This window comes from Propithecus coquereli, unplaced genomic scaffold, assembly GCF_000956105.1.
Source record: "Propithecus coquereli isolate 6110/MARCELLA unplaced genomic scaffold, Pcoq_1.0 Scaffold59, whole genome shotgun sequence".
NCBI classification, from domain to species: Eukaryota; Metazoa; Chordata; class Mammalia; order Primates; family Indriidae; genus Propithecus; species Propithecus coquereli.
The window spans coordinates 5568513-5594439 of record NW_012151840.1 but is presented as its reverse complement, the minus strand read 5'-3'; the positions used below and the strand labels follow the sequence as shown (position 1 = coordinate 5594439).

The 25927-nt window shown below is 54.7% G+C and overlaps 1 protein-coding gene across 2 annotated transcripts; it reads right to left on the bottom strand.

Annotated features, from left to right (window-relative positions):
• Positions 1–254: 254 nt before the first annotated feature.
• Positions 255–24828, bottom strand: RORC (RAR-related orphan receptor C). Of its 2 annotated transcripts, XM_012658845.1 has the most exons (11): positions 24694–24828; positions 22476–22505; positions 10848–10933; positions 10336–10477; positions 8610–9128; positions 8271–8392; positions 6874–7006; positions 6598–6705; positions 6309–6419; positions 4682–4791; positions 255–1769 (listed from the first exon to the last, which is right to left on the bottom strand). In XM_012658845.1, exons 1-11 carry the CDS (start codon positions 24731–24733, stop codon positions 1608–1610), a joined length of 1563 nt encoding a protein of 520 aa, XP_012514299.1. In that variant the 5' UTR covers positions 24734–24828; the 3' UTR covers positions 255–1607. The 2 variants fall into 2 exon arrangements, with proteins under 2 accessions (XP_012514299.1, XP_012514300.1); XM_012658846.1 differs by lacking the exons at positions 10336–10477; positions 10848–10933; positions 22476–22505; positions 24694–24828 and adding an exon at positions 9220–9475 and having other exon boundaries at positions 303–1769.
• Positions 24829–25927: the final 1099 nt, after the last annotated feature.

The window sequence follows — 25927 nt, the reverse complement described above, 5'->3', positions numbered from 1 at the left end:
GACTACATGCATGCACCACCATGCCCGGCTAATTTTTCTCTATATATTTTTAGTCGTCCAGCTAATTTCTTTCTATTTTTTTTTTTTAGTGGAGATGGGATCTTGCTCTTACTCAGGCTGGTTTTGAACTCCTGAGCTCAAACAATCTGCCAGCCTCGGCCTCCCAGAGTGCTAGGATTACAGGCGTGAGCCACCGCGCCCGGCCAAGACTGGAGATCTTATTTAAGGCTCCCTCACCCCCCAACACACACCTCTTGCCTTTAAAATCATTTTATAAAATAAAGAATGGCACAACTTGGGGTTCATGTTTACTCAGCTAAACCCCTGCCCTGAAAAAACCCCTCCCTCCCTCTTAGGTCATTTATTTATCCCTCAGAGGAGGGTTCACAGCTGCTGATAAGGCCAAGAAGTTCTGGGCAAGGTCACAGCTGCCCTGCTCCCTGGCCACCTCTTCCCGCCGGAGTCAGTGGTGCCCAGCCGCTGGGTGGTGCGATTGTATCTGCTTCCCTTCTCTACAAGGCCAGTGCTGGAAGGCAGGCCAAGAAAGTCCTCCCAGGATCTGTCCTTGACTTTCTGACTGACCAGTGTCCAGCCATCCCTGCTTCTCTTGGGGCTTCTTGTGGTAGAAGACAGCTGCAGCTGGGATGGGGTTGGGACCACCGCAAGTCTAAGACTGGTGGACTGAAGCACCATGGAAATGTTCTGGGGTCCCTCAGGATTGGGACTCTTCCCTGAGGCCACTAGGCTCCTCTGAGCTGTGACACCCAAGGATGAGAGAGATGGCGTCAGATTAAATGTGTCTATAGAACTGCATAATTGCAGGTTGAGTCTATATGTGTTTCACCTGTATGCGGATGTGTGTCTCTCATCAGATTTTACTAACGCCTAAAGTCTATCTTTAAAGTGCACGTAAGAGGTTTGAGTTCTAACTCTCTATCTGTCTGGGATGCTCTTGGCCTTCATTGTACCCTATTCCCACGCCCAAATCCCATAAAACAATTATCTCTGGCCCCTCACCCCTGTCCCATCCAGTTTGTTTTTAGACCCCAGGAACAGGGCAGGATGCCCAGCTGCTTCCTTGCTGAGCTGGGAGAAAGGGGGAAGGCAGAAAGTCTAAAGATCCGGATTCATGTTATGTACAGGTCCTCTGGGCTCTAGCCAGTCTCTGATCTTGAGCCATCTCCCCGCCCCCGAAGCCCGCGGGGAAATGCAATGAGGTATTTCAAAGGCCTATTCTTAGCTTCTGAACCCAGAGTTGAGTTTTGTTCATCCAGGGTGTCCTGGGTTCCCCTGTTTTCTTGAGGACCCCTTGGTCTCCCTGGAGGTCCTTATATCCCATCCACCCCATGCCTTCCAGAAGCTGGGGGTGAAGGGGGAAATGAGATGGAACACAGCTGAGGCTAGAGATGGTATCATCCCCACCCTCTGGCTATTTTCCCATTGTCAGGCAAGCCTGTGGGCAGAAAACCAGTCAGAGCATTTGCTCTCTCCCAGAGAACAGGCGGGGATCACCCTCCCAGGTTCACGGGAAAGGTAGAGGCTGAGGGTGGGACGGGGTCCCGGGAGGTGGGCCAGCAGGCTGTAGGGAGAGGAGTCCCTCCTCCACATCACTTGGACAGCCCCTCGGATGACTCGATTTCAGTGCTGAAGAGTTCCTTGTAGAGTGGGGGGAAAGCTGCCTGGACCACGATGGGGTGGAGGTGCTGGAAGATCTGCAGCTTTTCCACGTGCTGGCTACACAGGCTCCGAAGCTTCCCCTTGGGTGGCAGCTGGAGACGGGATAATGGGGAAGGAAGGGTCAGCACTTCATCTCTCTCCCCACAGCAAGGCAGTCCTCTCATCCTTCCTGGGCTGGGATTAACCCTCCCTGCTTCCCTCCATGCACTTGCACTTTCGGATCTGCCAAAGCCAAAAGCGATGGTAGAAATATGTATGTTTCAGGACACTGGAGGTGACAGGAGCCGGCGTGGCATAGGTGGAATGTTTTCTGGGTGAAGCAGCCAAAGCACATTCCTGCTGCTGCTAAAGGGAACCTTGTGAAAGACTCACGCCCCTTATGCTTTTATTGTAGCGAACTTCCGTGACTCTCTGTCATATGCTGCTGCATGCATCTGCCTTTGCTCGTCTGGCTTGCCTTTCCCTCGTCTGGATTGCCTTTCCAGCTTTTCCTCGCTTGGCTGAATCTCACTCACCTCCAAGTGTCACCTCTTCTGGGAATATTTCCCCAACTCCCCCTGTCTGGACTAAGGTCCCTTCCTTTGGCCTTGCAGCTCTTCCCACGCTGTCGGAAAACTATCCAATGTGTCTGCCTTCCCACCCAGACATAAGCTCCTTAGGTAGGGTTTCTCTCCCTGTCTGTACCTTCTGAACCCATCACAATGCTTGGCACGTGGCAAACAGACTTCCTAAGCAGGTACCCAATACTGCAAGTAGTAACCAATACTGCCGGCACTCAGCCAGAGGAGGAATGAAAAAGGCACAGAAACCCATGAGGAAACAGAGGCAGGGAGACTTCGCTGGAAAAAAGCTGAAAGAACCATTTATCTCCTGCAGTTTCCTACATAACCAAATGAGACTCGCAAATGACCTCTGGCCAGCCCTCCCCTCTGCGCCCTGGCTTAGTTCCCCTAGAAGTCAGGTCAGGGGAGGGCAGGCAGCGGGATGATCCCCCCGTTATCTCCTGGATTCATTCTCTTCATCGCCACTGCTTTACTCTGCGGTTGTCTGGGCCACTGCCATAGCTTCATTCATTCGTTCAGCAAATATTTGTTGAGAACCCATCTGAATCTGGGCTAGGCACCATGATGGGCTCTGGTGATACATCAGTGAATAAAATATAATCTCTACCTTTATTAAATCTACATTCCAGTGAGGGAGCCAGAAAATAAATATATAATATGTCAGATAGTAAGTTCTTTAAAGAAAACTAAAGCAAGGTGAGGGGGGAGAGGGCTTTCTATGTGGGGTAACTGGTTAGGGTGAACCTCTCCTGAATGAAGAGGTGGAGCAAACCATTTGGAAAAGGCGGGAAGAGCCTTCGGGCGACTGTAACGGCAGGTACAAAACTTTGAGACACAACTGGGCTTGATGTGCTCAAGGAACAGCAAGGAAGCCAGTGTGGTTGGAATGGGTGGTTGAGGGGCCGGTGGAAGATAGGAGAGGAAGAAGATAGGAGAGGAAGAAGATAGGAGAGGAAGAAGGCAGGGGTTGGCCATGACAGAGACTCTAGATTTGATTCCCAGCAGGATAAGCAGCTATAGGAGGGTTGGGCACAGGAGTGGGACGTGATGTGATTGCTTTTAAAAAGGGCCATTGTGGATGCTGAGTAGGTGCTGTGTGACTGCCACGGGGCAGACAAGGATGGAACACGGGTCCCTAGGAGGCCTCTTTCATAGTCCAAGTGTGAGCTGAGGGCGGGCGGGTGGCAGTGGGGGAGGGGATGTATTATGAAAGTGGATCCAACCAGATTCGCTTTCCAATTGCTCTCTCAAGTTCCAGCCTCTCCTCCTTCAAATCTATCCTGTAGTAGATCAAAGTTCAAGCTCTTTAGAGTCGACACTGTTTAAGACAAGTCCTTCGTGTATCCTTAACACCCGGCCCTGTGCCTGGCACATAGCAAGGGCCTGCTTGAATGATCACACACATGCTTCCTTTACACTGGCTCCAAAGTAAATTGCCTAAATAACAGCTCTCATTATATTGTTTTTCTAGCCTTTGGGGCTCTCCGTTATCTAGAAATAAAGCCTTAATTCATATATGGCATTGAAAGTCCTCTCTGATCTGTCCCTGACCTAATTTTCAGGTTTATCTTCTGCTACTCTTCTGCCCCTTCAATCTATCCCAGCTCCTGATCTTACTCTTTAGCCAGAATGTACCGCGAGCTATTGTCCACTTACGCACCATTTTGCCTCCTTATTGTTTTGCTTGTATTGTTCCCTAAGCTTGGATGCCTGCCCCACCCCCATGAATGCCTGTTAAAATCTTACATTTTCCATGGCCTAGTTTAAATGTCATCTTCTCCAAGAAGCATTCATGATCCATTCCTTTTACCTTCAAATTATTTTTAATCTGTTTAACACACAACATAACATTTCCCCAATATCTCTTATCAATATAGTGCGGGGACAGTGATGTCGTAGAAAGAGTACTGGGATTAAATCTTGCATTTATCACATAAAGAAAGAATTGTATAAACAAACAAGTCACTGAAGTCTCCTTATTGTTACAGGGAGATTTTAACACCTGTCCTATTGACTGGGTTGCCATGAGGCTGAGAGCATGTCAGTGAAGGCACTTTGTTAATTGCGTTATTATTATTGTATCACATGCCACATCCTAGTCTACGTTAGAGTTATTGGTACACAAATCTCTTCTTCATGCCAAGTTAAGATCTCTTGGCGGGGCAACACCCGAGTCTCTGTATCTTTCCACAGTGCCTTGTATAAGCAGGTGCTGGGTAAGCGCTGGCTATATTAAACTGAATTGTTCCCTGGAGGTACCTCCCAATTGCAGGCTCTCTAACTTTCCAGTCTTTATGCTGCTCATTCCCTCAGTTCCCACTACCATTGCGAGCTCTCTTCTATGACGTGGCCCTGTACCTGCAGACCCTGGCCCTCAGGAGCCCTGCTGTTCCAGATCTGGCACTGGGCCCAGCCTTCTCTACCCCAGGGACTGTTCCTACCTTTGCCAGGATGCCTTGGCGATGAGTCTTGCAGAGATGATGATGAAAGGCCAGCTCCAGATTGTACTGCAGCTGTTCTACTTTCCTTTTCTCTTGGAGCCCTGGCCGGTCTGAAGGAGGGTGTGGGACCATAGCGAGAAGAAAGAACATGGACGTTAACTCCCCCCAAAACGGTGTCTTTTTGGACATCTGTGCTGACTAGAGGCCTTCTCAGCTGAATGACAGTGAGTGTGAGTGTGTGTGTGTGTGTGTGTGTGTGTGTGTGTGTGTGTCTTGTTTTGATAATGGTTAACTCTGGGACCTGGGGGTTGGCTAGCTGTCTACAAGGAGAACTGGGGAGAAATGACGGGGATGAGAATGTCTAATCTTCTAACTCCAAACTACTTTCTCCCAGGTAACCTAATATTTCACATAGCTCATTCAACGCCAGGAACTAGGATTCTGCCATGGGGAGAAAAAAGAGTTGGAAGAGGGCTCCCCCAACCCCTACCAAAGATGGCTCCTATGATAGGGGGTGGCCTTCCTGAAGCCACCCAGGCCAGCACCAGCGGCTTTGCAGCTATCTGTGGCTAACTTCAACACAAAACCACCTTTTGCCCTGGTTCCATAAAATACCCAGAAATCTTCTTTAAAGTTTTCATTTCCACTTCGAGGGGCATGTTTAGGTCTCTACTCATTGGCAGGGCCAGAAGACTGATGCTGTTGGTCTGCAAACTCACATTAGTGGCTTGACCCACTTCCCCAGGTTCTCTGACTACTTAGCACTCAGCAGGCTCAGGCCAACCCCCTCCATTCCAGGGGAGTGGATATGAGAGTCCTGCCGTTATCGGCATACAGTCTTAACATGAGTTCACATAGAGCAGTGATTCTCAATCACGGTGGCCTGGGGGAGGCTGTTAAAATTCAGGTGCACCCCTGATCAATTACAGATGGTTCCCAACTTGCGACGATTTGACTTTCAGTTTTTGACTTTACGATGGTGCGAAGGCAATACACATTCAGCAGAAACCGTACTTCGAGTACCCACACAACCATTCTGTTTTTCACTTTTAGTTCAGTATTTGATAAATTACGTGAGATATTCAGCACTTTATTATAAAATAGGCTTTGTATTAGATGATTTTACCCAACCATAGGCTAATGTAAGTGTTCTGAGTACGTTTAAGGTAAGTTAAGCTAAGCTATGAGGTCTGGTAGATTAGGTGTATTAAATGCATTTTCGACTTAGGATATTTTCAGCTTACGATGGGTTTATTGTAAGTTGGGGAGCATCTGTACGTCGGAATCTCTGGAAGTGGGACCAAGGCTGAAATAGTTTTTAAAGCTCTCTGGGTGATTCCAATGGCATCACTGACACAGACTAACACTCAGACACGTTTCTACCAGGGAAGTGACACTTCCTCTCAACCCCATTTCTCTCCACTTCTACGACCCCACCTTGGGCTGCTCTTGTCCCTCTCTGAGGCTCCTCTGAATCTTCAATTCATTTTATTTTATGGCAATGTTGGGTTGGGCTCATTCTGCTATTTAAAGTGATTTCCCAGATTTAACCACACCTGCAGACTCTTCAATATCTGCCACGCCCCTGCTACATGAATGTCCTTTACCCAAGCCCAGCGACACTCACTGGCATTGATGAGAACAAGGGCTGTGTAGAGGGCAATCTCGTCGTCGGAAAAGCGCAAGGCACTTAGGGAGCGGGAGAAGTCAAAGATGGAGCTGATAAGCTCGCTGCAGCCTGATGGAGTGGAAATGAGAAGAATGAGCGAGTGGGTGAGACCATGGTGCCCAAGGACGCCACCCCCTGGTGTTTGGAGCACGGGGACAATATGCCCTTAAAAGAGGGTGCCCGGGTCATGAAGCTTTGCGTGGGGTTGGCATCAGAATCCTCTCTCTCATTTCTCTCTGCCCCTCACCCAAGGCTCGGAACAGCTCTGTGCCACCGTATTTGCCTTCGAAAAACACTGTGTGGTTGTCAGCGTTGTAGGCCCGGCACATCCTAACCAGCACCACTTCCATTGCTCCTGCAGAGTGGGGGAAAAATGCAGGAACAGTGTCAAGCGAAGCCAGGAATCCATCTCTGACCCCCTCAGCGTCCTGGTTTCCTTGAGCCCCCCCCTCCACTTGGCCCTGCTCCATGCCATGCTCTTCCCCCTCCACCGGCCCCGGCCTGCCCACCCATCCCTGGGCACCTGCTTTGAGTAGCACGATCTGGTCATTCTGGCAGAGCTCCATAAAGCCTGAGAGCCTCTTCGCAAACTCCACCACGTACTGAATGGCCTCGGTGAGGCGGTGGGCACAGCGCTCCCACATCTCCCACATTGACTGCGGGGAGGGAGGAGGATCTCACTACAGCCCTCTGTAAGGCCCTGCCATCCCCCCAAGCCCCGGGAGCCCTGCCTAATGAGCTGGCAGGGCTAGGTTCTGAGCTCCCACATTCTCAATACTGGCATTTTGAAAAGCCTATTTTTTGCCAAATGCACTCAGGGGTCAATTCCTGTCAGCTGGCCCCACATACTGAACACCCACCAGCTACTGGCACTGAGTTAGTTGTTGTGGGGCAATTAAAAACATATGAGATACAGCTTTACCCTCAAACAATTTGGTCTTGAGGTGAAAAAGACATACCGCCTCCCCTCCTGCCACAAAGGCCATGCCCAAGGTCTTAATAACCTAGAGAAGCAAATGTGAAGTGCCAAATGAGTATTTTTACAGCAGGTGGTATTGTCGGAGTGTGACAGAAGAGACAGAATAAACTTGGGGGCCTGATGGATATGAATTTGACTTTGACTGTACCACACTGGGACCTTGAGGAAGTCTATTAACCCCTCAGAGCTCAGTTTCCCAGTCTGTTAAAAATAGGAATAAAGGCTGGGCACGGTGGCTCACACCTGTAATCCTAGCACTTTGGGAGACTGAGGCAGGAGGATTGCTTGAGGCCAGGAGTTCAAGACTGGCTTGAGCAAGAGCAAGACCCTGTCTCTACAAAAAATAGAAAAAATCAGCCAGGTGTGGTAGTAGGTGCCTGTAGTCCCAGCTACTCGGGAGGCTGAGGCAGGAGAATTGCTTGAGCCCAGGAGCTTGAGGTTGCAGTGAACTATGATGATGCCATGGCACTCTAGCCTGGGTGATAGAGTGAGACCCTGTCTCAAAAAAAAAAAAAAAAAAAGGAAGAAACGCCACCCTCATAGATTGGTTGAAGATAGTTACATAAAGCATTTAGTGCAATTCCTGGCAGAGAAAAGGTGTTTAACAAATAGGCATCAGGGTTCTGATTATTGTTACTATTGATGGAGAAGGAGGAGGAAGGAAAGTACATCAAGTCCGGGTGGTACAGAAGGTAGGATGAAGGCCGGGTAAAATTTCAATAGGCAGGGGCTAAGGAAAAGCACTCATCTATCTGCTAGGGTGTAGACACACACACAAATACACACACACTCACAACCATACTTAAAAATGGTGCACACGCTCGTTGGCCAGCTTGTGTCTGTGATGGGCTGCCCGCCCCAGCCCCCATGCGTGTGCAGGCAGCCATCTCTCCCAGTGCTGGTGGGATGTCCTCCCTTCCTGCATGGTCTCCTGGCCTCACCTTCCTCTGGTAGCTAGTCACCTCCTCCCGGGAGAAGATGTTGGAGCGCTGCTGTAGCAGGTCCTCCAGCCTCAGCTGACACGTTTCTCGGTAGGACTTACAGACGTTCTGCACCAGGTGCTCTGGGGCCAGAGAAGGAAGGCATGGCTGACCCCAGCTAGCTCCTACTCCCACCCATTCAAGGTTATTTCTCTGCCCGTCCTGTCCTATTCTGCCTCCTCCCTCGGGCCCTTGTCCAGGACCCCTCAACCCTCCCGGGCTTATGTTTGGTTGATACGGGGTGCTGGCGGAAACCCCTCCCTCATCTTCACCACCCCTTCCACCTCCCCAGCTGCTCACCTATCTCTGTCAGGGAGGCATAAGGCGCCTCTGGTGTGCTGCAGAAACTGGGGCTGCAGTATCTGTCTGGGCCCTGTCCTGGCTCCCCAAGCCCAGGATGCCTGGATTCCTCAAAGTGAAGTCCACATCTGTCAGGCCTCAGCTGGCTGCCTGGGCTATAGAAGCTCTCTCTGCCCTCAGCCTTGCCCCGCTCGGGGCTGTATTCAAGGTGGTATGAGGCCCCGTTGAGCCCTGCCTTGGCCAAGTTGTTGGAATATGACGGTCCAGAGCCCGAGGCTCTGAGGAGGCCAGGGGGACAGGCAGAGGCCTCGGGCAGGTCAGGAGAGGAGCCTAAGGGCAGCTGCCCATCTGGGAGCCCCAAGGTGTAGGTGGGTGTGTCTGCGCCTTGGCCCCCTGCTGGAGGGGTCTTGGCCGCTTGTTCCTGCTGCTGCTGCTGCTGCTGCTGCTGCTGCAGTTGTTTCTGCACTTCTGCATGCAGGCTGTCTCTCTGCTTCTTGGACATGCGGCCGAACTTGACAGCTGAAAGAGGTCCAGGAATCAGGATTTTATGAGGCAGGAGAATGTGGTCCAGGGCAGGGGCAACAGGCATTTTGGTTAGTAGAGGACTAACTTGCTACTCCCTGAATAGCTGGCTCCAAGCACAGCTTCTCCAGCATTTAGGGAGCTTGTGTTCAAGGTCCCTTCCACCTCTCACTCTCGTTTGCTTCAGGGTCTGTCCAGCCTGCCACTTCCGTCTCCTGAGCAAAATCTTCTAAGTTCTGAACCAGCTTCTAACAGTGGCAGAATCCAAGGACTGCATCTGGGCTGGGGATTCTGGCCTCCTGACGTTGGGGCTGGGGTGGTCGACCAGAGGGCCTCAAGCTGTATTGGGGTCACCCCGCCTTGTCTGGGGGGGCCAGAGGAAGAGGAGGGCTGAGAACACAGGTCTCCCTGTGGTCAGGCCTGCAGGCTCCCTGGTGACCTAGATACTCACCACAGCCCAACCCGGGCTCCGCGGCTCGTTTCTGAACATCCTCTTCTGCTCTCTCTTTCCTGCCTTTTCACTCCCCCCGCCGCCCCTCCCAGGTGTGGGGGCACAGCCCCTTGCCCCGCCTGCCCCTTTGCACCCCTGCATGCTTCCTTTCGCTTTGTTATTTTGGGCACCGAAAAGTGCTGACAGGTTCCTTCTGGCTCCTCATCACCTCATGCCTCCCCCAGCCCCACCCTGGCTCCTTCTGTGGTGGGGGGCGTGGGGGGACCGGTGAGGAGGTGGTGGGTGAGGAAGGAGGAGAAGGCCCAGGAACCCCAGCCCACTCCCACCCCATGCCTTCTGGGTGGTTCAAAGGCTGACTCTGGCTCCACTGCTAGCCACAGCCCGTGTCCCAGGACAGGAATGGGGACCTGGGGAGGGAGATGGAACAAAACTAGAACCACTGGGTAGGAGGGAAAGATGCAGGGAACTGGGTGGGAGATGGGCCAGAGGGGAGCAGAGTGAGGATGCGTCCCCAGGAAGAAGCGCCGAAGAGGTCTGGGACCTTGGAAAAAGGAAGTTAGTTCTAGCAAAGCCTAAAGTTGGGGATTCAGAAGAGCTTTGATGGGGTGGAAGAGACAGGGGCTATCAGAAGCAGGAATACAGAGCAGACCTCTGGAAGGGCGGTTTTGCGGGTTAACCCTGTGTAGCACCGCAGGGCAGGCTGCCCCTCTGAGATGCCAGGAAAACCCCAGGGAGCTGCCCACTTGGCCTCACCATCTCGGGACATGCCCAGTGCCAGGCATTTCTGCAGGCGGCAATGCTGGCACCGGTTTCGGCTAGCGCGGTCGATGGGGCAGTTCTGCTGACGGGTACAGGAGTAGGCCACGTTACAGTGCTGGCTCCGGCGGAAGAAGCCCTGGGGAAGGCAGGCAGAGACCAAGGCTGCTTATCTTGGCCAGGGCCAGCTTGCTCCCGAGGGCCTCTGCCCCACAAGCTCTGGCCCCGGCTTTTCCACATCCTACAACCTATCAGTTTTCTCTTCTCCATTTCTTAGTGTAATTCCAATTTGTCCTGTAGTCACTTTCCCAGCTTAAGACAAGGCCCTCCCCGTGTTCAGGGCCCTCCAGGGAGACGCCATTCAGGCAGTTCCCTCGCTGCCTCAGGAGACCATTCCTGGAGTCAGAACAAAGGCCATTAAGCCCCTTCTCAGTCTCTAATGAGACTGTGTGTGCGTGTGTGTGTGTGTGTGTGTGGTGCATGTGCACATACACATGCCTACAACTCACCTTGCACCCCTCGCAGGTGATAACCCCGTAGTGGATCCCAGATGACTTGTCCCCACAGATTTTGCAAGGGATCACTTCAATTTGTGCTGGAAGGAAGAAGGAGAAGTAGGTCAGCCCAGCAGCCTTTTCTGTCTTTTCTATCACCATGAACCTGGGCTGTGGATACAGGTGCCTGGTGCTTCCCCCTGTCTCCAAGCAGCTCCAGCTTGCTGTTTCCCTCCTGCAAAACGGAACGGGAAGTGAAGTGCCAAATGCTTCTCAGCAAAGGGTCTGAGGAAGCTGTTTTTTGTTTCCCAGAGGAGGGGAGTGTGGAGGGGGCAGCCGGGAGTTGTATCGGCACTGCAGAGGCAGAGAAAGCAGCTGCAGAGAGGCCACCTGCTCAGCTCTTCAAGTTGAAAAGCTCCAGTTGCCTCCCTCCTGCCTTGGGACATAGGAGTCCTCACTGCCTCACAACACCTGCTTCCCGCCCAAGGGGTTTCCTCTGTGCCTCCCTCCCCCACTGGGGCTCAGCTCCCATGGGCAGAGTGTAGGGCATGGCAGGAAGATGTGGTGCACCAGGCAGGAGGCATCTGGGGGCTGGGCAGAGATGCCAGGCATTCTCAGCTAGATGGGGAAGGCTCAGGGCATGGCTGCCCAGAGACCAGGAGCCAAGGGGGCAGGGCTCAAATTGGGACCCAGAGAAAGATGGAAGCTGGCGATGGAGCCCAGGAGAGTGGGGCTTGACAACCCAGCTCTGTCGGATGCCTGAGAGACAGGGGGAGAATCAAACAGGGCTCCTAGGCCCTTGGCCCCAGAGTGGAGAGAGGGCAGCACTGTCTTTGTCAGCGTGTGAAAGTAGGTATGCCTATGTGTGTACATGGTCATCTATGTCCAGCCATGTGAGCACAAATCATGAATGTCAAAACTGGTTAAGTCGGGCATGGTGGCTCACGCCTGTAACCCCAGCTACTCGGGAGGCCAAGGCAGGAGGATCGCTTGAGCCCAATTTTGTTTTCTTTGTTTTTTGGTTTTTGTTTTCCATAGCTGCTAGCACCTATGTTATTGAAGTTTGAATGGAAAGCCTCTGTAATGAGGCCATTTATCTATGAGGAGTCAAAGAGCATATCTCTGGCCTATAAGCCTCTCAGGGAACTGGTTATGTTTTTCTGCTTTAAGTTAAACTAACGCTTTACTGAGCACTTACTATGTGCAAGGCACCATGTTTCAATATATTATCTCATTTAATCTTAGCAACCCTACAAAGTACTGCTATAAAGGAGTACTATTATCCTCATTGCATATATATGAGGCAACTGTGGCTTAAAGAATTGGGTAACTTGCCTATGGTCACAGAGCTTGGAAGCGGCTAAATAGGACTTTTTAAGAAAAAACAAAACAAAAACACTGGGCATTGGAGCCTAGGAGTTTGGGTTCAGGCTGGGCAACAAGATCTCCTCATCTCTGAAAAAAACAAAACTAGCTGAGACTAGAGATCATCTCATTCAACCTCTTCACTTTACAGGTGAAGGACTAGGCCAGATTAGGTAAGGCCCTCGGTCCAGGTTTGTACAGCTAGTTTGCCTAGAGCTGAGTCTACATCCTAGTTCCCTGAGTTTTCCATATGCTGTTCTATGTACCTGGCTTTGGGACACACATATCAGTGGACATGTTTGGAGGTGTACTTGCATGTGTGTATGCATGAAATGTACATGTGATTTGTGAGCCGGTGGGCATGTCTGTCAGAGCTGGCGTACGCACGTGCATATTAGTATGCTAGCATTTGCCCATGGGGCACTGGGACCCCACGTTTTCTCTCCCACTGAGATCACTGTAACCTGTGCCTGCGCCCTCTCCCCTGGGGGTTGCTGCTGGTCCCAGGTTCATCTCCTCTGCCCTGTCCTTGGCAACGCCACAGCTCTCTGCTGAGCTGCAAGGGACCAGCAGGAGGCCTTCTCCCAGCCCACGCTTGAAAGGCAGCTGGGCAGAGGCCCGGATTCCTGGCTACTTCAGGTGTTTTTAGCACTTCCATGAGCATATGGGTCTGTTTCCCACCATCGCTGACCTACTGCCTCCCCTCTGAGCAGGGGTGTAGCAGGCCAGAAAAGTGATCTAGGGCTAAAGTCCCTTCTCATCTATGACATGTCTCCCATCTAAGGGGAAAAGAGAGTGGCAGCCTCCCTGGAAGGCAAATCCACATTCTTGTGAACTCCACTCCAGCCCCAGGCCTGGACCCTGGGCACGCGTGGGGCCTGCTGATGTGAGGTGGGGGGGAGACCATGGCTTGCCTGCCTTTCCCCAGAATACGATTTGCATTGCCCTTAAACCATCACCCCCTCAGGTCGGCCTAGAGCTGAGTCAGAGTAAGTGAGTAAGTAGTTGCCTCTGCATGGGGACAGCCGGGTAGGAGTCTGAAGTCCCTCCACTAGAACTCAACTCCCCCGCTCCCCACCGCCCCCAGCCGCGCGTGCCTGCCGACAGCTCATGGTGCCCACACAGCTCACTAGCTGCCGTCACCCCAGGACCAGACGGTAAGTCAGCTTTTCAGGTTTTTTCCAGTAAATTAAGAGCAAAGTTTAGCACATGGAGGGGAAGAGAGAATAAGTGGGGACTGGATGCCTGGAAGAGGGGCAGAAAATGTGGGGGCGCTCACACTTCTAGTCACTTAGATTCTCTCTCTGCACCTCAGTTCCCTTGTTAGTAAGATCAGGATAAAAATAATGTTGCCTGTCCATGGGGTGACCGTAGGTAGCACAGAGGAATGAAATGGTGGCAGCCGAGCAGAGCTGTGTAAGGGGAAGCACTTGTGTGCCCGTCACTGCAGAGCGGCAGTGAAGGCCAAGAAGCCCCCCGGCGAGGCTGAGAAGCTCTGAGCCCCAGAGGTTCTGCTCTAGCCAACGCCTTCCCCTCCAGCACTGTGGTATCTCTCTCTTCGGGGACCTAAGGCCAGAGAGGGGAGAAACCAACGTGGGTCACCCAAAAAAGTAAGCGGGAGGGAGATTAGGCCAAGCCACAGTGGGAACTCGGGCTCCGGCCCAGCAGGCGACCACAGGCCTCCCTGCCTCTTCCCTTCTCCAAGAGCCACATCCGCGTGCGTGTGTGCGCTGACCACACGGGTGACCCCAGACACCTCTCCCTGCCCCACGGCTGACGTGCTGCTGGTCCTGGCCCTAGGGTCCTCACAACAGTGTCACCAAGACCCCGCCGTTCTCGTAGGAAGATGCGGCCAGCCAAGGACCCCCTTCACAAATACCTGTGTTTGGGGAACGCTGGAGCCTTGGACCCCAGCCACTAAGTCAGCCCCTCCTCCATCCTCCCCAACCGCAGTCCAAGACAGAGGCACACAGTGAGACAGGCACATCGGGTCACAGAGTCAGACCCTCTGCCACTCTGAACTGGAGAGACCAAGAGGTTTGGGACCATGAAAAACAGAGAGACCTAGGGAAGGAGAGAGCCACAGAAAAACCCATATTGGTGTCCTGGTCCTATGGCCAACCCCAGGCCTCCTCAGCACTCTCGGGCCCACTTGTCCTACTCCTCCCTCCTTCCCCTGCCACCTGTACCCCCTTCAATGCCATCTACCCAAACCTCAAAGAGAAAGCACGGGTGCAGCATGCATGAGTGTGTGTGGCTGGTGGAGGAGGGGCGGGGAGAACGGGAAAGGGTCTGGGGGGGCAGCAAGAGGAGCTGAAAACATGTCTGATGACAACACACCTTCAAAAGCTACCCCTGGGAGCCACTCCCTGCAGCAGCAGGTGGTGGGAACCCAGATTGGGGAGGGGGAGCTGAGTAATCACAGGATTACTCAAACTGTTGCCCTGGAACCTGGCCTGCCAGGAACTTACCATGTAAGGGCCTGCTGGTGCCAGGAACCGGAGCCAAGCAGAGGTCAGGAACCTCTAGCTGGCCCCTGCATCACTGCTCCCGTGGCCGCCCTAACGCTGCCGTGCCCACGCCCACTGTCTGGAAGATCTTCACATCTCACCTGCAGCTCTCTTCTGAGGCTTACCAAAAGAAAACCCTCCAATTCCACAGGCTTCCAAAAGGAGAGAGAAATGCCCAAATGCACGTGCCAGCTCCTTAAATCACCTAGTGACTGAATGCTCTAGCCCTTTGCATCTCCAACAGGGACACCTGCTCCAGGTTCTACACTTTAATAAGCCCCCAGTCCGGGCCTAAGCTTTGAGTCGCAAGAATTTAGTCCCTCTTCCTGCTTTTGTGCCAGGCTGCTCCTTCCAGGGGATGGGGGTAGGGTTGGCTATCGCTTCCCAAGCTCATTCTTGCATCTTCCCCGCCACCCAGTGGGACCTCTAAAACTTCATTCTGATACAGTACTAGAAAAAGAAAACGAATCTCCTCTGGATTGCTTCAGAGGTTGAAGTATCCCCAGGGGCATCCTACCAGAACCCCCTATGAGGAGAAATATGGTAGACACAAAGTGGTCCATCCTCCTCCACCTCCAGCCTCCTCTAATCGCACCCTTCTCACAGCTGCGAGATTCATTGATAGTGCTCTTTGAATGCATCCAGAGCCTGGCCCTGTGCCACCTTAGGAAGCCAACCCTGGGCCCTGTCCAGGTGCCCTGTACCACAGAGAGGAAGTGGTAGGAGCAAAGGAGGGGCTGCAACCAGGGGATCTCTCCCCTCAAACCCCAGAACCACCTCCAGTCGTAGTGGAGGATGGGTTCAGAGAGTGGAACCCTGGAGTCCTCATCTCCCCCTGGTGCCCTGCCAGCCTAGAGCTGGGCCCCTCCCTCTCTTCTCTTTCTCTGCCCCTTTTCTCCAATGGATGTTGATTAGGAGGACTAATAATAATAGACATAAGTGATAGCTAAATTCTTACTCCGTGCCAGGCTTTATATACATTTTCATTTAATAATCAAAACCCTCCGAAGTAGGTGCTACTAGTGTTGTCCCCATTTACAGGTGAGAAAACTGAGGCCTGGAGAGACGAAGTGGCTGGACTAAGGTTACACAGCCAGAAGTGGCAAATCAGGCATTTGAACCCAGGTCTCTGTAACCGTGGAGCCAGCGCCCTCAACCCTTAAGCTACATACTCTGTGAGGATGAGATGCCCCAACGCACCAAGGAGAATGGGATAGAGGACAAGGTCATTGTCTGCAGAGAAAAGAGTATGAAGTACAGGTGGTGGGTTAGGAAATAGAATTCAGGGAGGAAACCCACAGAGCTAAAGCCAGGGCTCATATCTGTACAAAGATCCCAAGAAATATTGTATTACTGTGTCCCAACTCTTCCTCTGTGGTCCCAGCCTCTTCCTGCCCTTTCCCCTCTCTCTAAGGCCAAGGTGGGACAACTTATCCATCCCCACTGAGCTCCTGGGGACTTCTCCAGAAGACCGCAGCTCCTTTAGGGCATAGACTGTGTTTCCACACATCTCGGTAGGCCTCTCTTTGCAGAAATGAATGAATGAATGAATGAGACAGAGGAATGCATCTCTTTTCTCCGCTTAGACTCCTCCTCTCCCTTCAGCCAGAAGGCTCAGTCCCTCCCCCACTGAGACCACAGCTGCTGGCCGGGGGTCCCTTGCACACCCCAGCCTGTCACCAGCCTCACTCCTTTCTCAGCTCTCAGTTCCCTCAGCTTCTGCAAAGCTAGAAACCAAGGTGGTAGGTGCCACCACAGGGGAGCAGGGCTGGGTGGGGGCCGGGGGAGAAGCGGTTGTACCTGGTGAACACTACCGCCAGCCCAGGCCAGGGCCCTGCCCGCAGCCGTGGGGAGAATTTTCTGCTGATACATCCCGATCCCAGGGCTGAGAAAATAGTGAAGCTAAAACTCAGGTGGGCGAGGGAGAGTCTGGGGTTTTGAAAAGCCACGAAAGACAGCCAGCCACCCGAAACCCCCTCCAGGTGCCCCCGCCACCCCCGCAGTCTGGGACAGGAGAAAGGAGGGGAAACAAAAGAATGAGTGAAAACAACCAGTGAATGGGGGGAGGGGATGAATCACCGGAGGAAGCTCGGAGGAGGACTGGAGCCCAGAGGTGGCCTGAGCAGCCTCCAGGACCCTAGGGCTGCCTCTCCAGAGCACCTCTGCCCCCAGGAGGGCAGCCAGCCAGAAAGACCTCGCCCCCAGGCCCTGCCTGCCCTTCCTCCATCCTTTCTGAGCCTCACAGCCCCAGAGAAGAGGCCGTACTACAGCAGCAGGAGGAGCGGAGGTTAGACCTCAGAAAGGACCAGCCATTTGGGAACAGGAGCAAGACCCAAGGCCACCTTCTTTGGAAAGCCCTTCGCCCTCGGCAAGTCCTTGTTCCCTGTTGGTTTGAGTTAGCAGCACAGAGAGAGGGGCAGGGGAGAGTGAGCCCCTGGTAGGGACAGAAATACCAACACACATATTTTCTTCATCACGGACGGACTGGGGCTCTCCAAATTCCAGTGCCTTGGGCTTGAGTGTTTGGGATTTCTGCGAGGAATGGGAAGAAAGGGAAAGAGAAAGGCGCAGGAGTGATGGATGCAAGGAAGGAAGAAGCCCTTTATGAAGTCTTCAGAAGGTTCTGGGCTCTCAGGGTGAGATCTGTGGCACCCTGGGGACTTGGAGATCTTTCTGGCCCAAGGTTCCTCATCATCACGACCAGACTTAAGAAAGATCAGGGCACAGCGAAGACAGGCACGTGACCTACACCCCTGGCCTCCCACCTCCTCATCTAGGCCTAAGGCCAGGGCCTTTGCCCATTGGCTCCACACCAGCCATATCCCCCAGAGGGAGACAACACGGCCACACCCCCCCTCGCGCGCGCGGAGAGTCTCTGGCTAACAGACATTTCCTCCCTACTTGACAGCAACAGGCCACCATGGCAGGGACCCTGTGCCATCCGCCATCCCTGTGTGGAGCGTCACAACCTCCATACTTCCCAGGTACTGCTTCCTAGACCAGTCCTGACTGCACCTCCCCTCGGCTGCCAGTCTTCTGTCCCCACCTCGGCCTGTGTCTGTGCGCCGGGGTCTCCCGCACTCCCGCCGCTTCTGGGCTTCACGCCTGCTTGTCTTTGGCCGTGCCGGGGTTTCTCCACCCGTGCCTCCCTGTGGACACTGCCCTCTCCCCAGGCGCTTCGTAAATCTGCTCTTTGAGTTCGGCCTCTGCGTCTCCCATCCCTTGCTCTGTTTCTCCTCCTGCGTGTCTGGACCTTGGCCTTTGGGTGCGTCACAGTCCCAAGGCCCATGTCCTCTGGCTCTCCTCACCAGGGTCAGATAACCTGGGGCTGTGAGATACCCGGAAACGTCCAAGTGAGAAGGACCAGTGGCACTGCCTGACCCTCAGATTGAAGGAGACCCCCTTCTCCTTCCTGCCAGCCTGTGTGGAGCCGTGTGTGTGTGTGTGTGTGTGTGTGTGTGTGTGGGTTTCCGTGCGCGCGGGGGTGGATATGAAGGACAGCTGCGCAAGCATCTCCCTTAGCCATTGCTGGGGACTCCTGCCCCCCTGCTGGTTTGAAGCACACCCAGTCATTGCTTCCCTGGGTTAATCTGTTGATTTGGGGCCATTTACGGGAAGACCAGACTGTCAGCCTTTGTTTGCTAGTGGGGAGCAGCCAGAAAGGAAACTGAGGCTCCAAGGGGCCCTCTTCCTGTGTTCGGAAGCTTTTGGCTCTTCCCACCCCTCCTATGCACCCAGCTCACTCCCCTGCATGGAGCCCCTTCCTTTCCCTGTCCTCTGGCTGGCTGTGTATTCTTCACTACCTGGGGGATGCCAACCTCAGGGAACTGGGCTCTCTCCTTGGTTCTGGGCCCTTAGAACCAGGAGACTCTCATAGTTGGTTTTGTTGTTTTGTTTTATCTTAAAATTCAGCTCCCTTGGTTTGTGGATGGTAGACCAGGGCCCAGTGACTTCACTTGTCTAAGACTACATGGCCAGTCAGTGACAGAGGCGGCACGAGAACCTGGTCTGCAGACTCCCCATCCGTGGGTCTTTCCAGGACCCAGGGTGGCCTACCTTCTGTGGCTTGTGGGAAGACCCCAGGTTGAAGCCGGGGCTGCCTCATGCCTCAAGCCATGGGGGCATGAGCTTCCCTTCTCCCCGACCCTGTGCTCTGAGAGGTTCTCTGGCTTCCCTTACACAAGGATGGGGGGCTGGCTAATGTGCCCACCCTTGCTCTACTGGAAGGCACAGGGACCCCAGACATCTGCCCACCAGCTGTTGGCCCATGGCTCCAAGCCAGGAAGAGGGTGAGGCCGAGGTCTTTGTGCTCCATCTCCACTGCCTTGATGCCCCTATCAAATGGGCAACTGACCTTGGAGGACCCTCCCCCCACAACGCACACACACATGGGACACCCTGGCTGGAGTCCATGTAGTCCTTGTGTCCCTGGCTTGGGCAGAAGGCACGGTGGCCCTGAGGCCTGGACACTGGGGTCTGAGCCTGCTGACTGCTCACCTCAGTTTAGCCTGACTGTCCTGCCGCTTCAGGGCACAGCAACTCCTCTGGCCTCCCTCTTACGCCACTCACAAGCAGGTTGGAGGCACAGAGGGAAACACTGCAATAGGAGCCCGAAAGAAAGTTGAGGGCCCCTGGTAATTACCAGCCTCCATCAGCTACTAGCTGTGTGATCTTGGGTGAAGGACTCAGCCTCCCTGGGGCTCAGTCTCTTTTTGTAAAATGAGGGCGTTGGATACCTCAATATTCTTGGAGATTCCTTCTAGAACTCACGACAGAGGAGTTCCTGAACAGTCTTTTCACCGTCACTGCTGTAAGGGAACTGCCTGGGGAGCGGGACTCCCCAGCTACTCCATCCGTCTCCCAACAGATCATGAGCTTGACCGGACATACCCGGCCTGGGGGGAGCACTGGGCTTTCCTCACACTGTTCCCAAGACACCCTCGTTTCCAGACGGCTCAGGGATGATGACAGGATCCCGGCTCCCCCGCCCAGGTGGCCCCATTCACTTACTTCTCATGACTGAGCCTGGGCTTTGCTGCCTTGGCGCCCAGTCCTTCTCAGCAGGGTGGTACAGGAGTGGGGCGCAGCTGGCGGCGAGGTGGGGCGAGGCCCTCTCGGCGGTGCCTCTGCCTGAAGCTCTGCACCTAGCTCTCCCCCAGTGCCTCTGGGCAGGGGGGTTTAAGCTCCGCACCACACAGGTGGCCAAGTGACACCCCCCACCCTGCCCCCCCAGGGGTGCAGTGGGAAGATGACAGGCACCCCACGTGGCCAATCTGGGCCTGGGGCAGCCAATCGCAGGGGACGTTGGAAAATTCCAAAACCACATGCGACAGCCACACGTGGTAAAAGCTGTTTCCACCCACCAGGGTGTTCTGGCTGGGGAGCCGAATGGAGCTCACATGAGCCCGGGGCCAGGTTTCTACTCCTCCTCCCTCTGAGGACCCTCCGAGCCTGACCCTCTTTGCCAGGTGACTCCAGGGACAGGGGTGTTTTCCGAGGTAAGTCCAGGATGTCTGCCCAGGATGGTGGCATGAGCCGCCTGAGATCCTGTGTTCTGCCAACAGCTGTGCCCAGTGCGGTGCAATCTGGGAGGTCGTCCCACCGCCAACCATGCCCACGCTCCTCCCTGCAGACGCAGTGTATACCCTGGGCTGGGCCATAAGTGAAAATAATGTAGCAGTGATAATCATCAGGCAAATACCTACTATGTGCTGGAGGGATTGGTCCATCAGAAATATCCTTAGGGGGAAATTGCTACAATTGGAATGCAGATAATGATAATGAAATCATCAGCATACCACATTTATAATCTGTGTGCCAGAAAGGGTTGTAAATGTTCTGTGTGGATTATCTAATGCTCACAAATACTTTATCAGGTACCACCATTATCCTCATTTCAAAGATGAGAAAAATAAGACACGGAGAGGTTAAGTAACTCACTTAAGATCACACAGCTAGTAAGTGGTGGAGCCAGGATTCAAACCCAAGCAGATTGGCCCCAGATCCTATCTGAGGGATGGGTGGGTTTCTCTGGTTCAGGCCTGCTTTTGAGGGTGTCTCACTGGGAGATCTCCTGGCATGTGAGTCTCTCCTGTAGTTCCTTGGCCTGTGCGTCAAACAGTTCCAGAGGCTCTTGCAGCCTCATATCTGCTCTGTGGGGCAGCTTGGCCTTGGGGATCCCCCTTTAGGGCCCCTCAGCATTCAGGGCTCCTCTTGGTCTGGGGGTTCCCCCTGGGTTCCTCATCTTGGACCCCCTTCTTGGGGTTCTCTCAATTTGGGGGCCAATTTGCAGAATCTCTAAGCCTGGATGAGGACTTAGTATCTCCCGATTCTCTAGGCCAACGACCTCCTAAGAAGCCTCTGATCTTGCTAGCACCCAGCAGCTCCTCGGCCAGGTACAGGCCCTTCCCTGCCTGCCTTCCTGGCGCCCAGGGAGCTGGGCAGTGGATGCAGGAGGGGCTGTCGCATGGATCCTCCTGAGGACACTTATGGGGTGGGGTAGGGATGGTGGCAGAGGGCCAGGGAGGGGATAAGGAGGCAGGGTCCTGGCCGAGGTTTCTGTGGTAAGGGGTTAAGCGTAGGAATGGGGTTTGGCCTCTCCCAGTTCCCGCTGCTCCAAAAGTCCCCCTGCTCCCCCCACCCACAGTCCCTGACCCCCTCCCCCAGCTCACCTGCGTCACTCCCTGACCCGCTTTCCTCCCAGGGCCCTGCTCAGCATTTCCGTGGGGCCCTGCGGCTAGGGGCAGGCAAGGCACCAATCAGGACTATGCTGAGCAAAGCAACCCCCACCTGGAGGATGTAGCATCCTAGATGGTCCCCGGCCCTGGCTGCCCAGCTCAGGGAGGAGGATGATGCTTTGCTCTCTGAGATGTCTTTGCTTGGAGCAAAGAGGCTCTAGGTGATTTTGGCAGTGGGAAGGATGGCAGTGAGCTCTCAGGAGGCACTGGTAGGCAATCAAGGGAGGCCTAGAGAGGTCCCCGCCAATCCAGGGACCCATGCTTACAGAAGTGCTCAGGTGTTGAGGGCATGCATGGCCCTGATGGGCATAAGCTTTGGGACCGAGGTGGAGTGGGTGCATTTCTGGGGGAGTAGCCTCTCCCACAAACGAGGAGAGTCGATCTGATGTGCTGAGAGGTCCCTAGAGAGCTTGCTTACTTGCTAGTGTCCATGGGAAGTCCTTCCTGAGCTCTAGCGCCCTGCTCACATGCTGTAGCCTCAGTCTTTCAGGGCCCCAGGGCGCAGGGTTTCCCTGTGCGTTCTGTCCCTACAGACGTGAAGGCTTTCCTGCTCTCCAGTGCTGCACGGCCGGCTCCAGCCTGGTTCACACCTCAGGATGTGTTAACCACACCAAACCCGGCTCTGCACCACAAAGCCTGGTGCAGGCTCCCTGGCCTCCAGTTCACACCCCCACCCTCACCTCCTTCCTCCCCTGGCCCAGCAGCCTGTCCCACCCCCTCCCACCCACCTGCCTCTGTCCAGCATCTCTCCTCTCCTCTCCTCTCCTCATGGTTCCCTTTCCTGTGGTTCTTTCCTTGTTTCCTTCCAGAGGCCTTTTACTCTTCAGGCCTCTTCCTCATCTCCCCTTGCCCCAGTCTGTTTCCTCACCCTGCCCCTTCCTTTCCTGTTTTCCCAGGCCACCCTGTCCTCAGCCCTGCCATCTCCGCCTGGCTCCTCCATCTCCGCCCAACCTCTGACGCCCCTACCCCCTGGCTGAATTCTCCTCCATCTCGCCACCCCCTGGCACTAGCTCCCCCCACCCCCTACTCACAGGTGTGGGTCTTCTTTGCGGCCAGCAGCTCTGTAAACAGAAGAGACGGGGTCAGCACCCAAAGTCGAAGCCCCCAAGGGACTGATACTCCCCCCACTCCCTAGATCCCATCCCACCTCATCCCTTCCCAGGTGGGCTACCCTCTGCTGTGCCCCTCTGCCCTTCCTCCTCTGCCCTTCCGCCACGCTGGTCCCCCTCCAGTTCCTCAAAAGTGCCAGGCTCCTCACTGCCTCTGGTGTTTCCCCAAGCTGCCCCTGCCCAGAGTGCCCTTCCCTCCCACACCCCTAATCTAGCAACTTCTTTTCAGCCCTCAGGTCTCAGATTATGTCTCTTCCTGGGAGAAGTCATCAACGCCCCCTCCCCACCCCGCACACACGCAGCACCTTGCATCTGATTTCCTGGCACTCGTGGCATCACCTAACTGCCGCAATTGTATCATTATCTATGAGACGGGTCTTCCCTTTCGGATTGTGAGCTCTGTGAAGGCAGGGACACCTCTCGTTCACCGCGTTATTCCCAGAGCCCTCCGTAGTTCTTAGCCCATTACGGGTGCACAATAAATATTCTGCAGCCCAAGGCAAATCTCTGTGGGAGTGAAGTCTCTTGGCTGCTTATCCTTGCCTGAAAGCACCAGGGAGGCCCAGAGATGTGGGGCTGGGAGTAGGAGGGGGAGGACATGTGGAGGAAGAGGAAGGGAGAGCTGCAAACACAGACGCTTCTCTGGCTTCCACAGGCCGGGCGTCGCGGGCCACCAGCTTGCAGAGGAAAGCATCACTTCCCTGCTGCTGTTGCGGTAGGGAGCAGGAGACCAGGCAGTAGGGAGCACAGGTGGGTGGATGCGGTACAAGGACTTGAGGACTCCAGAAGGAGCAGCTCGGAGGGAGAGCCTTAGCTAGAGCGCAGCTGGGGCTTGCCCATCACACAGTTAGCATTTAGGAAACACCTAGCTAGGGAGCCGGGGGCAAGAGACTGCCTCTGCCAGTCCTCAGTCCACTCCCTACATCCGCATAGCAGCTCCTCACCGAGCACAGAGCACAGGGCCAGTCTTTTGTCCCAGAAAGCCCTTTGGCCCTGTCTTATGCCCCCTAGAGCTTCTTTAATCTCTGACTCTGTTCTTGTGTTACTTTTTGCCATTTGCTGTCCAATCCTGACTGCCCTCCCAACACACAAACACTCCCCCTCTGCTCAGGAGATGTGCCCCACTGGCAGGCTTTTGACACTGGGCAGCACGGGGGACAGTGGTCTATGGCCTGGGCTCTGCTGGGTGGCGGGAGGACACCACACGGAGAAGGTGTGCCCCCCCACCCCGCACGATCCTGCCCGGCCCCACCCGGCTTCCTCCCTGACGTGGCACCGGCTTGGCTTGTGCTCCCCTCTCTCGCCCGGCAGCTGAGTTCTTCCTCCACCAGGTGGCCCTGGAGTTGGCAGCTCTGGCACTCAGACTTCCCTTCTGTGCTCAAAGCTGACTGAGCATGTGGCCGTGGGCTCTTGCCCTGTGGGGGGGTCCTGCTTAGACCATGCGTGGGGCCGAGGACTACCTGACTTTCTGTCCCTCCCTGACGCTGACCTGGTGCCCCACATTCCCTGCAAAAATGAAACCCCACACCCCTGGGCCAGTGGGGAAGAAAGTGCCAGGCCAGTGGTCACCGGCAGCTGCCAGGGTGTAGCTGCCCTCCCCCCAGCCAGGTCTGTCACTCCTTAAACGGCAGCTTTCTCCACTGGGGAACGAGACAAAGACGGAGCTGCCAGCCTCCCAGCCACTGCTGCCTGGGGTCCTGGCCAGCCAAGATCAGGAAAGCAGTGTCCAACCTCCGCCCAGGGGCACACTCACACCTGGGAGCGCCTGCCCACAGTCTGACCCCTCACTGGATTGAGATCTAGCTTCCCTGACTCTGCTCTTCCCTCCTCCTCCCCCTCCTCCACCTGTCTCTTCCTCCTTCATTTCTTCCTTTCTTTCCCCTCCATGCATTTCCTGTTTCTCCCCTTTTCCTGTTTCTCCTCCTGTGGCATTTCCCCAGCTGTTCCTCGGGTTTCTCCTTCAGTTTCTATCAACACTTGTTCTGCCTCGCCCTCCTGCACCGCCTGGCCAACCCACTGCTCTCTCCTCCACGCCTTTCCCTCCCTTCCCTCCTCACTTCCAGTCTCTTCCCATCCCTCCCCTCCTCTGGACCTCCTGGCAGTCTCTTCCACCTGCCTGCAGGGCCGTGGGGCGTCTTACCCCGCGAGGCTCGGTGCTGTCTCTGTGGGGCCCTGTCCATGGGGCAGCTCCCTGGGTGCTGTCCTTGCTGCCCTGGCTGCCCAGGAGGGCAGGGAGCAGGGCCCAGGGGAGGGAGGAGGGAGGAGGGAGGGAGCACCTGGCCCGTCGCAGGCAGGGGAAAGGAGTGGCTGGCAGAGCATCCTGACACCAGGAGGGGACGGGGAGGTGGGGAGAGACCAGCCGACCAGAGTATGGAGGCTTGAGGAGAAACAGGATAGGAGAAAGGAGGGGAACCAGCATTTGCGTTTATTGATCACCTACTTTACGCTGGGCCTTTTGCCAGGCACTTTATGTAACTCCATGATTTTATTAATACTTTGTATAAATCCTTATAACACCCACCACAGGGAAGTATAATTATTCCAGATTTATCAATGAGTCAGGTGATGTTCAGAAATATTAATGACTTGCCCAAGGACATACACAAGGACAATACATGGTTGAGCTATGATTTGAACCCAGGTCTTTGTGACTTCAGAATCCTGTGGTTTCTACCTGACTAAGACAGATGCTGTCAGGAATAGGAGAGATGGGGGGAGGAGAGGAGAGGAGGGGAGAGCAGGTTTGGGGGGATTCTGCCTCTTTTCCAGGACAGAGTTGGACTCATCCTGGTCACGTCTCAGTTCCCTAGAACTTCCTGCTGCCCTGATGCTTCCACATGCTCTCGGGCGTTGGGGGCGAGGGGCAGACCTGGAGGAGTGTGCCGAGGCAGAGGAGCATGGAAGGGAGAGGAGAGGAGAGATGCTACCCTGGACTAGTTGGGAGAAGGAGGGTCCCCCAGACCGAGTGGGCCCACACTGAGGCCTGTACCTAGGGGCTCTGAGGAGGATCAAGGAACGAGGCTTCCGTGCATGCTGGAGGCCACTTTTCTCCTGCATGGCCCGGACCCAGAGTTTGATTAGCTGGGCCTGGCTCTCCTGGTTACCCAACAAGCAGCTGGCTAGGGGCCAGGCTGCAGCTGCAGCGGGAGGCTCCCTGGCGCCACCTCCCGCTCTCCTTCCCAGCTGGTAAACAGCAGAGCAGGAGCCAGCCACGCCACAGCCTCGTGACTCGTGACTCGCCCACTCCCCCCACCTGGTGCACGTGGCACCTGGCATGGAGAGGGCAGGCAGCTGTCCCTTCCCTCTTCTGCCCTCCCATCCTGCCATCCCCTGCTCCTGCCCTACCCTGGAGTTTCTGCTACCATCAGCACCTC

Coding starts and splice junctions, on each gene's coding strand:
- RORC (XM_012658845.1), bottom strand. CDS start 24,733: ATGGACAGGGCCCCACAGAGACAGCACCGAGCCTCGCGGG. Junction 22,506..24,693: donor ACAGCACCGAGCCTCGCGGG/GTAAGACGCCCC, acceptor TTCTGTTTACAG/AGCTGCTGGCCGCAAAGAAG. Junction 9,129..10,335: donor ACTGGGCATGTCCCGAGATG/GTGAGGCCAAGT, acceptor GACCTCTTTCAG/CTGTCAAGTTCGGCCGCATG.